Source organism: Scyliorhinus torazame, chromosome 31 (assembly GCF_047496885.1).
Source record: "Scyliorhinus torazame isolate Kashiwa2021f chromosome 31, sScyTor2.1, whole genome shotgun sequence".
Taxonomy (NCBI): domain Eukaryota; kingdom Metazoa; phylum Chordata; class Chondrichthyes; order Carcharhiniformes; family Scyliorhinidae; genus Scyliorhinus; species Scyliorhinus torazame.
In genome coordinates this window covers 20634729-20649757 of record NC_092737.1, presented here as the reverse complement: position 1 = coordinate 20649757, position 15029 = coordinate 20634729, and the positions used below count along the sequence as shown (strand labels likewise).

At 54.0% G+C, this 15029-nt stretch overlaps 1 protein-coding gene across 1 annotated transcript in view; it reads left to right on the top strand.

Moving 5' to 3' along the window:
• Nucleotides 1–14515, top strand: part of LOC140404591 (zinc finger CW-type PWWP domain protein 1-like) — a 17223-nt gene extending 2708 nt beyond the window's left edge. The window contains exons 2-5 of the mRNA XM_072493192.1: nucleotides 2632–2748; nucleotides 5323–5443; nucleotides 8329–8404; nucleotides 14321–14515. Of these exons, the coding sequence (XP_072349293.1) occupies nucleotides 2632–2748; nucleotides 5323–5443; nucleotides 8329–8404; nucleotides 14321–14515 (509 nt within the window). The remainder of the gene's footprint in view (nucleotides 1–2631; nucleotides 2749–5322; nucleotides 5444–8328; nucleotides 8405–14320) is intronic.
• The last annotated feature ends 514 nt before the right edge of the window (nucleotides 14516–15029 follow it).

Here is a 15029-nt window from a genome sequence, read left to right as displayed (position 1 = left end):
TTGGATGCTTAACATAAATGAGACAACTAATTGGAATGTCTCTTAACCCATTACTTAACATCCAAAGATGTGCCGGTTAGGTGGATTGGCCATGCTGAATTGCCCACAGTGTCCAATAAGGTTAGGTGGGGGTTACTGGGTTACCGGGATAGGGTAGAGATGTGGGCTTGAGTGGGGTGCTCTTTGTAAGGGCCGGTGCAGACTCGATGGGCTGATTGGCTCCTTCTGCACTGTAAATTCTAGATTCTTTGTTTGTATGATTCTTGTAGGAGATGGTCATTGCCTGGCCCTTGTGTGGAGCGAATGTAAGTTGCCGCGCGCCAGCCCGAGCCTGGATATTGTCCAGGTCTTGCTGCATTTTGACATGGACTGCTTCAGTGTCTGAGGAGTCGCGATGCTGCTGAATATTGTGCAAACATCTGACCTTCTGATGGAAGGGAGGTCATAGATGAAGCAGCCTAGGACACTACCCTGAGGAACTCCTGCAGTGATGCTCAGGAGCTGAGATGACTGACCTGAGAGTGTGGTGGAGGCCGGTTCAATCTCGGCATTTAAAAGGGGAAATTCGACTGTTACTTAAAATGCACCAACGTGGGCAGGGTTATGGGGAGGACGGCACTCAGTAAATTGCTCACTCGGAGAGCCGATGTGGACACAGTGGGCCGAATGGCCTCCTGCTACGAGTATCTTAGAACAGAGAACATACAATGCAGAAGGAGGCCATTCGGCCCATCGAGTCTGCACCGACCCACTTAAGCCCTCACTTCCACCCTATCCCCGTAACCCAATAACCCCTCCTAATCCTTTTGGTCACTAAGGGCAACTTATCATGGCCAATCCACCTAACAAGCACGTCTTTGGACTCTGGGAGGAAACCGGAGCACCCGGGGGAAACCCACGCAGACACGGGGGGGGGGGGGGGGGGGTGGAGAATGTGCAGACTCCGCACAGACAGTGACCCAGCGGGGAATCAAACTTGGGACCCTGGTGCTGTGCAGCCACAGTGCTAACCACTTGTGCTACCGTGCCGCCCACAATCCTGCAGGTCTGGGATTGACTGAATAATTGGCCGCAGCCCTTTCAAAGCATTACTTCCTCCGCGCGATTCAGCAGCGCGCAACCATGCGGGGGTGGGGGTGGGGGGGGGGGAGGACCACTCGAATGTGTTTCTGTCCTGTTGTTTGTGTCGGCTCATTGAAAATTCGCTGGGACGTCAGGAAGGAAATAGCTAGGCGTTGTGAATCCAGAGAGCAATTTCCTTCCCCGTTTAAAAAAAATAAAAAAAAATAACACAAAACAAAATGGATTTTTAGGTGCAGACTTTGCGCAAAAATTACTTGTGACACGAATAAAGATTATTATGACTATTAAATGAGACTGATTCGAGCCTCGAGGTAATTGTTTCTTTGCTCCACATTGGCAGCTGTGCCTTCAGGTCCGAAGCTCTGGAATTTTCTCCCTAAACGCCTCCACGTCTCTACCTCCATCTTCTCCTTTGGCACACAGCTCCTTCATACCTGCCGCTTTGATAAAGCTTTTGGTCACCTGTCCTAATGGCACGTCGCGTGGCTCGGTTGTACATTTGTCCACAAGCGGATCCCGAGAGGCAACTTCGAACGTTTCACAGGTTGATCGCGCGTGCGTAGATGCGTGTTGTTCTTGCTGCCCCTCATTACTTTTAAGTGCTGTTCCCTACTTTTAATAATAATCTTTATTAGTGTCACAAGTAGGCTCACATTAACACTGCAATGAAGTCACTGTGAAAATCCCCTCGTCGCCACATTCCGGCGCCTGTTCGGGTGCACGGAGGGAGAATTCAGAATGTCCAGTTCACCCAACAAGCACGTCTTTCGGGACTTGTGGGAGGAAACCGGAGCGCCCGGAGGAAACCCACGCAGACGCGGGGGAGAACGTGCAGACTCCGCACGGACAGCGACCCAAGCTGAAATGAAATGAAATGAAAATCGCTTATTGTCACAAGTAGGCTTCAAATGAAGTTACTGTGAAAAGCCCCGAGTCGCCACATTCCGGCGCCTGTTCGGGGGGGGCTGGTACGGGAATCGAACCGTGCTGCTGGCCTGCTTTAGAAGCCAGCTATTTAGCCCAGTGTGCTAAACCAGCCCCCTCAAGCTGGGAATTGAGCCTGGGAACCTGGAGCTGTGAAGCAACTGTGCTAACCACTGTGCTACTTTAGGTGCTCCTCATGGGGCATTTCTCCGTTTAAGAGAGCTGGGGGGGACGGGGGTGGGGGGGGGGGGACGTGTTTTCAGGCTGTTGGAAAAGCCTGGAGGTGGCTGAGCCTGTCACGGGCGGACCCGCCTTCAGGTTTCCCCGTCTTCTCCCCCCCCGGGGAAGCGGCCTTGCATTCCCGTAATGGAACGACTGCTGGGTCGCCGAAATGCTCGGGGCCCTTGTAGACTTCCTTCTTGTTTTACTGCTGCGCAGCTTAGAGTAAGGCGTGGCTGCTTTTAACTCAAAATCGCCGGTGCCCTAAAAGAAACACTTGGGATTTTGCGAGAAGCCTAGACGCCCGAGATGGCCGCACTCACAACCCCTTCCGCATCCCGGGTAGCCGGTGGTTGACTGAAGGTTGGCCTCCGCTGACTCTTACGTCCTCTGTTCCCTTTGCAGACAACTATGTGGCCTGGGTGCAGTGCAGCAAGAAGAAATGTGGAAAGTGGAGACGGCTGGAAGACAACGTGGACCCAGTAACTCTGCCAGACGACTGGACGTGCAGTCAGAACCCAGGTAACAGGGTAACCCTTCCACGGCGCACGCGCCGATGTTGTTGCTTCCGCCAGCCTGTCCCCCACGCGGAGGAAAGCAGTCTGTTGAAAACCTTTGTGCTCGGGGCAGCACGGCGGCGCAGTGGTTAGCACTGCTGCCTCACGGCGCCGAGGTCCCGGGTTCGATCCCGGCTCCGGGTCACTCATTGTCCGTGTGGAGCTTCCACATTCTCCCCCCCCCGTGTCTGCGTGGGTTTCGCCCCCACAACAGGGTAGGCGGATTGGCCGCGCTAAATTGCCCCTTAATTGGATAAAATGAATTGGGTACACTAAATTTATAGAAATTTTTTCTTTTTGAAATGAAATAAAAATCGCTCATTGTCACGAGTAGGCTTCAAATGAAGTGACTGTGAAAAGCCCCTAGTCGCCACATTCCGGCGCCTGCTCGGGGAGGCTGGTACGGGAATTGAACCGTGCTGCTGGCCTGCCTTGGGTCTGCTTTCAAAGCCAGCGATTTAGCCCAGTGTGCTAAACCAGCCCCTGTTTTTAAATAATAAAAGAAAACCCCTTGTGCTCACAAACTATTTTTAATCGCGATCGTCGGCAGCCGAGTGCGTTCCCGGCGCGGAGGGAACATTTCCCTATCGGAGGCCGGCTGCCGGGTTGGGTCGGGTGAACCCGTCGGAAGGGTGAGGGGCGAAACGGAAAAGAAGCAATATTCGTTAAAAAAAAAAAAAATTTATTTCTGAGAACGATTTGACCCGGGCGAGATATCGAAAAGTAAAAACCCCGAAGGTTGATTGAAGGTCAAAGTTAGATGACGTGGCGGGATAGATTGTCAAACCCTTTGAACGGTGCAGCGCAGAAGGGGGTCGTCGTGCCTGTGCCTACTCTCGGAAAGAGCTATCCACAGTCCCACTCTTCCCCCCCCCCCCCCCACCCACCCACCCACCCCCGCTCTTTACCCAAGACCCTGCAAATAGTCCCATTCCAAGTAGTTGCCCAGTTCCCCTTTTAGAAGTTACCACATAGAATCTGCTTCCACTCTCCGTTCAATCTTAAGTCCTCCGGTGACTGACCTCCCTGTCGGTGGGCGGGAAACGCCTCGTAATCTTTAATAATAATAGTAATCGCTTATTGTCACAAGTAGGCTTCAATGAAGTTACTGTGAAAAGCCCCGAGTCGCCACATTCCGGCGCCTGTTCGGGCAGGCGGGTACGGGAATTGAACCCGCGCTGCTGGCATCGTTCTGCTTTGCAAGCCAGCTGTTTAGCCCACTGTGCTAAACCAGCCCTTTGAGCGCTGCCGTTGCCGTTCGATCTGCCCCTTGCCTTCTAGGCGCTTGAGGAGAACAATCCCGGCTCTCCAACCTCTTTGCATTGTCATGGGAGCGTCCCTTTAAGGAATGTTTCTGTCTTATCACATGGCTTCAGTGATGTCATTGTGTGGTTGGAGCTGGGCTGTGGCTCTGGGCGCTGGTTTTTACTTTCGCTTTGGGTTTGGAGCTGGGCTGTGGCTCTGTGGGTTTTACTTTCGCTTTGAGTTTTGGACTGGGTTTTGAACTGCACAGGTTGAAAGAAGTGTTTCTCTATCTTCATTTTAAAAGCAGTTTCCAGGCTGCTTGATAACATAAAGAAGATAATTGCTTTCTGGGAGGAATTCAAATCTGCTGTTTGAAAAGGGGAATAAGAGTATCAATAACAAGTCGTATACCAGTAAGAGTGCCATTGTGCTGGGTCACACCTTTGAAAAGGGGTTTCTGGCTTTACTTGGATTTTGTTACTGCATTGGAACAGTTAAAGGGGGAATTCATTAAGGCTACTTAATTCATAGAGTACTGTAGTTGTGCGGGGTCTTTTGTTTACAGTTGATAAAAGTTCTTACTTTGTGTGTTTATACAAATGTTAACTAAATTCGTAGAATAAAGCTTTTTTTTGATTAAAGGCGCCTAAGAACTCTGTGAATAACACCTGAAAGGCCCTTGTGTTCATCGTAACCAAAATCAATACACAGTTGTAGGTCAGGTGAATTCCATTATATACTTTGGAGTTTTCTAAAGCCTGGCCCATAACAGCATGACCGAAGTCCCCCACCCCGGAACCATTTTGGTGAAGTCACCCCCCCCCCCTTAAGGCCTTGACACCCCTCCAAAAGTGCACTATCCAAAATTGGACACAACATTCCCAAACGAGCTGTGGATTTCCCTTAAGCCTCGGACGTGGGTGCCTTTAAGATTGGCCACCCATCTACGCCCTAACGTCAGCGGCCATTTTGCTCCCCTCGAATGGGCATCAAAGATCCCGCCGCGCAAACAGACGACCCGGCCATCGGCGCATTGGTTTTTACGGGAACCCGCTGTGTGTGTGTGTGTGCAGATTTGCGACCGCATTTCCTGCCATGCGAAGGTGAACACGCTTCAAAAAGTGCTTCACCGGCTGGGTGTAGCACTTGGGGACATTCTGAGGTTATGGGAGGCGCTTTGTTGATGAGGGTCTCTTCCCGTAACGAGGGGACGTTGGTACTCTGCATGTACAGAAACATGTCGCCATAGATGCCTGTTAAGAGTTGAATAACATTGTTAAACTGTGTGTTGCAGACCCTATGTACAACATGTGCGACCTACCAGAGGAAGTCTGGGATGGAAAAGAGAAGGATATTATTTATGCCGAGCTGGTCCCTGGTTCCATAGTCTGGGCGAAGCAGCTTGGATACCCATGGTGGGCTCCTCAACACGCTGCACGGAGACTATTCCTGTTTCTTATTATACGTTGCCATTCTTTTCCGCCCCTTCAGCAGGCTGGGTATCAAAGCTCTGGAATCCCTTCCCTGCACCTCTCCCTTCTTTCCTGGTTTGAGATCCCACCTCCTTAACCACACCTCCTCCCAATTTTTAAGACACGGAGAACGATCGCATCGTACAGCTCATCCAATTAGACCAACTCCCCGTGCTCTTTCCCCATGGACGCAATCATTTTCCCTCCCTCAAGTATTTATCTGTTTGCCTTTGATGGTTTCTGCTCGATCTTTAAAGGCGGTGGATTCTTAACCGTAATAAAGTTGGGTAAAAAAATGTTTTTCCTGGAATTGCCGTTCACCTTAAGTCTGCTGACTGACCCGTCTGCCAGCGGGTAACCATTGCTTCTTATTTCCCTCCGTCAAAGCCCTTCACCGTTCCATTTTCCGTCTTCTTTAGAGACGCCAACTTGGCCCATTTGGTGACCTGATTAAAGCACGTAGAATCCCTACGACGCAGAGGGCGTCTACTCGGCTCATCGAGTCTGCAACGGCCCTCTGAAAGAGCACCCCCCCCCCCCGCCCTAGCCCCGCAACCCCACCTAACCTGCACATCTTCGGACACTAAGGGGCAATTTAGCACGGCCAATCCACCTAACCTGCACATCTTCGGACACTAAGGGGCAATTTAGCACGGCCAATCCACCTAACCTGCACATCTTCGGACACTAAGGGGCAATTTAGCACGGCCAATCCACCTAACCTGCACATCTTTGGACTTGTGGGAGGAAACCGGAGCACCCGGAGGAAACCCACGCAGACACGGGTGGGGTGGGGTGGGGAGAATGTGCAAACTCCACACAGACAGTGACCCGAGGCCGGAATCGAACCCGGGTCCCTGGCGCCGTGAGGCAGCGGCGCTAACCACTGTGCCACCGTGCTGACCCACTTCGGGATTTGAGCCTATAATTAGGCTGCCAAAGATTCCTGATCTCCTGACTCTGCCCCCTGCCTTAACTTGCCTGTTGCTGAAACCCTCATGCATGCCTTTTGTTACTTCTCGACTTGAGTATTCCAATGCACTTCTGAACCCCCCCCCCCCCCCCCCCCCCCGCCCCGCATTCTTCTCTCAGTAAACATAAGGCCCACCCAAAACTCTGCTGTCTGTGTCCTTGCTCGCACCAAGTCCCATTTACCGATCACCCCTCTGCTCGCTGACCGGTAGTGGCTCCTGGTAAAACAACAACTCAGTTTCAAAGTTCTCATCCTTGTTTCCAAATCCCTCCGTGGCCTCCCCATCCCCTGCCCACTCCCTTTCACTGCAATCACCCCCTCCAGTCCCATAGCCCTCCCAAGATCTCTGCTCTTCCAATTGATGCACTATCAATTACGACGAGACGAGAGTAGGGCGTAATCGAGGCTTTCATTACACAGAGATGCGTGGCCTCCTACAGCTGCTGGCGAAATGGCTGCAGTTCGGAGAGCACACACATTTATACTCCGCCTACTGGGCGGAGCTGGCAGCAGGGGTCTACCCCCGTACCTGTAGTACAGGGGCCTTACCGTAATACCAGAATATAATACAACAGTGGTGACTACCACTCCAATTCTGTTCCCTTGAGCATTATCGATATTTTAATCGTTCCATCACTGGGGGCGGGGGGGATGCTCTCAGAGCTGCTTGGGCCCTGAGCTCTGGAACTCCCCCTCCGCACTTCTCCATCGCTCTGCCTCGCTTCCCTCTTTCACGACGCTCCTTAAATCTTTGGCCAAGCTTTGGGACATCTGCCCTACTAACTCAAGACGGTGTCAATCCCGGATGGTAAAGGGAAAGTCGCCGTAGTCCCAGACGATCAGCCGCAGGCTGCTTTCCTCTTTGGAGGGGGCGGGAGGGGGGTGATTTGACCTGAGGATCACCACATCCCAGGCGAGGGGCAAGGTTGAGAAGGGGGGGGGGCTTCATGAATAACCTCAGCCGGCTGCTGCTACTGGCCTCGCTCTGTGTCACGAGACAGCCGTTTAGCCGACTGAGCTATGTCAGTGCAGCCATGCCTCTTCTGGCCCTGAATCAAGGTTTAATGGCGCGCAGGCAATTAGTTGCCTGCAGTCGCCGTCTTCTGCCCCCCTCCCTCCCCACAGACGTCGCGCCTCGAAGAGCCGTCGTTGCTAAGAGAGCCCGGCTGTCCCAGCAGGGGCGCGGTGACCACTGCAATTAGACCCCGGAGCAAAGCAACCGTCGCGGAGACTCGGAATGAAAGTAAGTGGAGCCAGGAGTCGTCGGGGCCAGCTAGGTAGGCCCCTGGCCACGGTGTTGGTCTGGGGTGGAGGGGGGGGGGGGATGAGGGCGCAAGTTGATGCCTTTCAATCAGGGCCCCTGGCTCTTCAGGGATCCTTCCATGACCGTGGGTTCCCGATCGGCGTGGACACCCCTCTCCCTCCAGGGATGCAGAGGGGCTGCGGGGTTTTACTGAGCGCGGGGAGGTGCTGGACCACCACGGGTAAAATACCAGTGGCGGGGGCAGGGGTGGGGTGGCGGGCGGGGGGCCTGCATTTAACAGTCACGTAAGTGCCTCAATTGACCCCTTGGGTGGGTCGCACGCCACCTTTCCCACCACTGGTAAAATGCCAGAGGAAGCAGGAAGGCGGCAGGCACTGCCATCCCACCCGATGTCTGGACCCCTACCACCCAATCTGCTCCCGGGGGTTGCGGGGGGAGCGGTGCGCTTGTGGAGCCTCGGCCCCAGTCTCTGCATTCCGGCTCCCTTCTCTCAACGACTGGGTTCAGCTGCTCCGTTAATTAATTCTCGCGGATAAGCGTCTGACCTGCGTCTAGTTGGGGTGAGTAACTACGGACGTTCAATTATTTCAGGTGGCCTGGGATGGTGGAGCACGATCCTCAGACTGGGAAATACTTCATGTTCACAAGCGACTCAGATCAGTTTCCGGTTAGTATAATTCTGATGTGTAATGTAACCCTGAGTGCCTCCAGCCCGGGCGATCCAGGTTCAGGCCCCCACTCCTGGACCTGGTGGCACTGGTATTGCGGTGGACGGGTTGGGTACCCTCCTGCAAATCCTTCCAACACACGCCTGACCTGCCTCTGTCATCACAATTCGGAGCACTCAGCTAAAACATTTATGTAAAACGTATTTGGGGGGGATGGGGGGTGGGGGGTGGGGGGGGGGGTTGGAGATTGGTTTTGATCCCCTTTATCAGTTGGGTGGATTTGGGACCTGTCTGACTGGCCTACCCCTTGGCTAATGGGTCACGCCTGCCCGCAGTTCAGACAGCTGAGAGCAAGCGCAATTCCAGTGGGCCGGATTCTCCAGTTCGCCTAGTCGCGTGATTCCCGGCGGTGCCCCGTTCGCTGGTGGCGGGATTCTACCCTCTCGCCGCTCGTCAGTGGGATTTCCCATTGAAGCCACATTGACATTTCCCATCGGGATGGCGGCAAGGCGACACAGAGGGTTGCAAGGTGACACAGGGCGGCAAGGTGACACAGGGCGGCAAGGTGACACAGGGCGCCAAGGTGACACAGAGGGTGGCAAGGTGACACAGAGGGTTGCAAGGTGACGCAGACGGTTGCAAGGTGACACAGAAGGTTGCAAGGTGACACAGGGCGGCAAGTTGACACAGAGGGCGGCAAGGTGACACAGAGGGCGGCAAGGTGACACAGAGGGCGGCAAGGTGACACAGGGTTGCAAGGTGACACAGAGGGTTGCAAGGTGACACAAGGCGGCAAGGTGACACAGGGCAGCAAGGTGACACAGAGGGTTGCAAGGTGACACAGAGGGTTGCAAGGTGACACAAGGCGGCAAGGTGACACAGGGCAGCAAGGTGACACAGAGGGTTGCAAGGTGACACAGAGGGTTGCAAGGTGACACAGAGGGCGGCAAGGTGACACAGGGCGGCAAGGTGACACAGGGCGCCAAGGTGACACAGAGGGTGGCAAGGTGACACAGAGGGTTGCAAGGTGACACAGGGTTGCAAGGTGACACAGGGCGGCAAGGTGACACAGGGCGGCAAGGTGACACAGGGCGCCAAGGTGACACAGAGGGTGGCAAGGTGACACAGAGGGTTGCAAGGTGACGCAGACGGTTGCAAGGTGACACAGAAGGTTGCAAGGTGACACAGGGCGGCAAGTTGACACAGAGGGCGGCAAGGTGACACAGAGGGCGGCAAGGTGACACAAGGCGGCAAGGTGACACAGGGCAGCAAGGTGACACAGAGGGTTGCAAGGTGACACAGAGGGTTGCAAGGTGACACAAGGCGGCAAGGTGACACAGGGCAGCAAGGTGACACAGAGGGTTGCAAGGTGACACAGAGGGTTGCAAGGTGACACAGAGGGCGGCAAGGTGACACAGAGGGTTGCAAGGTGACACAGAGGGTTGCAAGGTGACACAGAGGGCGGCAAGGTGACACAAGGCGGCAAGGTGACACAGGGCAGCAAGGTGACACAGGGCAGCAAGGTGACACAGAGGGTTGCAAGGTGACACAGAGGGTTGCAAGGTGACACAGGGTTGCAAGGTGACACAGGGCGGCAAGGTGACACAAGGCGGCAAGGTGACACAGAGGGCGGCAAGGTGACACAGAGGGTTGCAAGGTGACACAGAGGGTTGCAAGGTGACACAGAGGGCGGCAAGGTGACACAGAGGGCGGCAAGGTGACACAAGGCGGCAAGGTGACACAGGGCAGCAAGGTGACACAGAGGGCGGCAAGGTGACACAGAGGGCGGCAAGGTGACACAGAGGGCGGCAAGGTGACACAGAGGGCGGCAAGGTGACACAGAGGGTTGCAAGGTGACACAGAGGGTTGCAAGGTGACACAGAGGATTGCAAGGTGACACAGAGGGCGGCAAGGTGACACAGGGCGGCAAGGTGACACAGAGGGTTGCAAGGTGACACAGAGGGCGGCAAGGTGACACAGAGGGTTGCAAGGTGACACAGAGGGCGGCAAGGTGACACAGAGGGTTGCAAGGTGACACAGGGCGGCAAGGTGACACAGGGCAGCAAGGTGACACAGGGCGGCAAGGTGACACAGGGCAGCAAGGTGACACAGAGGGTTGCAAGGTGACACAGAGGGTTGCAAGGTGACACAGAGGGCGGCAAGGTGACACAGGGTTGCAAGGTGACACAGAGGGTTGCAAGGTGACACAGAGGGCGGCAAGGTGACACAGGGTTGCAAGGTGATACAGAGGGTTGCAAGGTGACACAGAGGGCGGCAAGGTGACACAGGGCGGCAAGGTGACACAGGGCGGCAAGGTGACACAGGGCGGCAAGGTGACACAGGGCGGCAAGGTGACACAGGGTTGCAAGGTGACACAGGGCGGCAAGGTGACACAGGGCGGCAAGGTGACACAGAGGGTTACAAGGTGACACAGGGTTGCAAGGTGACACAGAGGGTTGCAAGGTGACACAGGGCGGCAAGGTGACACAGGGCGGCAAGGTGACACAGGGCGGCAAGGTGACACAGAGGGTTACAAGGTGACACAGGGTTGCAAGGTGACACAGAGGGTTGCAAGGTGACACAGGGTTGCAAGGTGACACAGGGCGGCAAGGTGACACAGGGCGGCAAGGTGACACAGAAGGTTGCAAGGTGACACAGGGCGGCAAGGTGACACAGGGCAGCAAGGTGACACAGAGGGTTGCAAGGTGACACAGAGGGCGGCAAGGTGACACAGAGGGCGGCAAGGTGACACAGAGGGCGGCAAGGTGACACGGTTGCAAGGTGACACAGAGGGCGGCAAGGTGACACAGAGGGTTGCAAGGTGACACAGAGGGCGGCAAGGTGACACAGGGTTGCAAGGTGACACAGAGGGTTGCAAGGTGACACAGGGTTGCAAGGTGACACAGAGGGCGGCAAGGTGACACAGGGCAGCAAGGTGACACAGGGCGGCAAGGTGACACAGAGGGCGGCAAGGTGACACAGGGTTGCAAGGTGACACAGAGGGCGGCAAGGTGACACAGGGCAGCAAGGTGACACAGAGGGTTGCAAGGTGACACAGAGGGTTGCAAGGTGACACAGGGCGGCAAGGTGACACAGGGCGGCAAGGTGACACAGAGGGCTGCAAGGTGACACAGAGGGTTGCAAGGTGACACAGAGGGCGGCAAGGTGACACAGGGCGGCAAGGTGACACAGGGCGGCAAGGTGACACAGAGGGTGGCACGGTGCTAGGGACCCAGGTCCGATTCCAGCCTCGGGTGACTGTGTTGAGTTTGCCCTTTCTCTCCCCCCGTGTGTGCGTGGGTTTCCTCCGGGTGCTCCGGTTTCCCCCCATCAGTCCAAAGATGCGCAGGTTAGGGTGGATTGGCCGTGACAAAATTGCACCTTAGAGTCCGAAAGGTTAGATGGGGTTACGGGAAGAGGGTGGGGGAGTGAGCCAAGGTAGAGTTGCTCTTTCAGAGGGTCAGTGCAGACTCGATGGGCTGAATGGCCTCCTACACTGTAGGGTTTCAATGGTTCTCACCCAAAGGTGCTGGGAATCCCACGGGCGGAGGGGTATGCTGCCGTCGGGGCAGATGAATCACAACGTCTCTCAAGGAACCGAGGAACATGGGGAACGGGGCAGGGAGGTGAGTTGAACATAGAACATACAGTGCAGAAGGAGGCCATTCGGCCCATCGAGCCTGCACCGACCCACTTAAGCCCTCACTTCCACCCTATCCCCGTAACCCAATAAACCCCTCCTAACCTTTTTTGGTCACTAAGGGCAATTTATCACGGCCAATCCGCCTAACCCGCACGTCTTTGGACTGTGGGAGGAAACCGGAGCACCCGGTGGAAACCCACGCAGACACGGGGCAGGACGTGCAGACTCCGCACAGACAGTGACCCAGCGGGGAATCGAACCTGGGACCCTGGCGCTGTGAAGCCACAGTGCTAACCACTTGTGCGACCGTGCTGCCCCTCTGAAGTTGAAGCCTATGATTGTATTGAATGGCGGAACACACTCGCCCCTCCGTACGGTCCACTCCTGCTCCTGTCTTGGGTTCTCCTGTCTAATGTAGCTCATAGGCCACAGCCACCAAAGGTCTTTGACAAATCTGCCAAAGTTCTTTATAAGGTGATAAAGGGTATTGGCAAAGTAGACGTAGAGGGGATGCTTCCCCCTTGTGCGGCAATCTACAACGAGAGGTCATGGTTTTAGGATAAGGGGCAGCAGATTTAAAACTGAGACGAGGAGAAATTACTTCTCTGTGGAACTCGCTACCCCAGAGTGCGGGGGATGGCGGGACAGTGAGTAAATTTAAATGGGTTGAAGGGTTATGGGGAGCGGGCAGGACGATGGAGAGTTGAGGCCGAGGGGACATCAGCCAAGATCGTATTGAACGGCGGAGTAGGCTCGAGGGGCTGGGTTACCCACTCCTGCTCCTAGTTCTTACTGGAGCTCAGTCAACAACTTAGTGGAATTTTTTGAGGACATTACCAGTGCGGTAGATAACGGGGAGCCAATGGATGTGGTATATCTGGATTTCCAGAAAGCCTTTGACAAGGTGCCACACAAAAGGTTGCTGCATAAGATAAAGATGCATGGCATTAAGGGTAAAGTAGTAGCATGGATAGAGGATGGGTTAATTAATAGAAAGCAAAGAGTGGGGATTAATGGGTGTTTCTCTGGTTGGCAATCAGTAGCTAGTGGTGTCCCTCAGGGATCAGTGTTGGGACCACAATTGTTCACAATTTACAGAGATGATTTGGAGTTGGGGACCAAGGGCAATGTGTCCAAGTTTGCAGATGACACTAAGGTGAGTGGTAAAGCAAAAAGTGCAGAGGATACTGGAAGTCTGCAGAGGGATTTGGATAGGCTAAGTGAATGGGCTAGGGTCTGGCAGATGGAATACAATGTTGACAAATGTGAAGTTATCCATTTTGGTAGGAATAACAGCAAAAGGGATTATTATTTAAATGATAAAATATTAAAACATGCTGCTGTGCAGAGAGACCTGGGTGTGCTAGTGCATGAGTTGCAAAAAGTCGGTTTACAGGTGATTAAGAAGGCAAATGGAATTTTGTCCTTCATTGCTAGAGGGTTGGAGTTTAAGACTAGGGAGGTTATGCTGCAATTGTATAAGGTGTTAGTGAGGCCACACCTGGAGTATTGTGTTCAGTTTTGGTCTCCTTACTTGAGAAAGGATGTACTGGCACTGGAGGGTGTGCAGAGGAGATTCACTAGGTTAATCCCAGAGCTGAAGGGGTTGGATTACGAGGAGAGGTTGAGTAGACTGGGACTGTACTCGTTGGAATTTAGAGGGATGAGGGGGGATCTTATGGAAACATATAAGATTATGAAGGGAATAGACAGGATAGATGCGGGCAGGTTGTTTCCACTGGCGGGTGAAAGCAGAACTAGGGGGCATAGCCTCAAAATAAGGGGAAGTAGATTTAGGACTGAGTTTAGGAGGAACTTCTTCACCCAAAGGGTTGTGAATCTATGGAATTCCTTGCCCAGTGAAGCAGTGGAGGCTCCTTCATTAAATGTTTTTAAGATAAAGATAGATAGTATTTTGAAGAAAAAAGGGATTAAGGGTTATGGTGTTTGGGCCGGAAAGTGGAGCTGAGTCCACAAAAGATCAACCATGATCTCATTGAATGGCGGAGCAGGCTCGAGGGGCCAGATGGCCGACTCCTGCTCCTAGTCCTTATGTTCTTATGTCCACGGTAGCATCCCTCTGCCACTTGAGATCAGCTGACCTGACATTTGACCGAGATTCAGTGGCTTTGCAACCGGTACAACTCTGTGCACCACTGGGAGGGGACCGCGTTTGGAGCCACGCGGCGCTGCTTATAGGTGTCGCTGTTGAACGACGTGAGGGCGAGTTCTCCGATTGTGACCTCCCTGTTCACCTGTGCTGCTTTTCCAGTCAAAATATCACGTTACGTTTTTCGACACGACCGTAAGCCACGCGTGGATCTCTGTACCACTGATAAAGAGTTTCCAGGACGTGCCTCAAGAGAAAAGTATCGCAGTAAGTAAACTTCACCTGCAGAATCTCTCGTACAAGTCGTGTTCTTTTGCTATCTATTTTAAATGGAATGGTGGTGTCTCTTCCATGTGAAATGCAGGGCGCGATCTTAACTCCTCGTGGGCGGCACGGTAGCACAAGTGGCTAGCACTGTGGCTTCACAGCGCCAGGGTCCCAGGTTCGATTCTCCGTTGTGCGGAGTCGGCACGTTCTCCCCGTGTCTGCGTGGGTTTCCCCCGGGTGCTCCGGTTTCCTCCCACAGTCCAAAGACGTGCAGGTTAGGTGGATTGGCCATGCTAAATTGCCCTTAGTGGCCAAAAAAGGTTAGGAGGGGTTAGGGTTACGGGGATAGGGTGGAAGCGAGGGGTTAAGTGGGTCGGTGCAGACTTGATGGGCCGGATGGCCTCCTTCTGCACTGTATGTTCCACCCGCCTGCTTTCTGACAAGCAGGGAACAGGTAAAACATGGGGGTGGGGGGGGCTTATACTCGCTGGAGTTTAGAAGGGTGAGAGGGGATCTGCTCGAGGTACAAAAAATACTAAAAGAGATTGATAAATATTCTCCCTCGTGGGGCAATCTAAAACAAGAGGTCACAGTTATAAGTTGA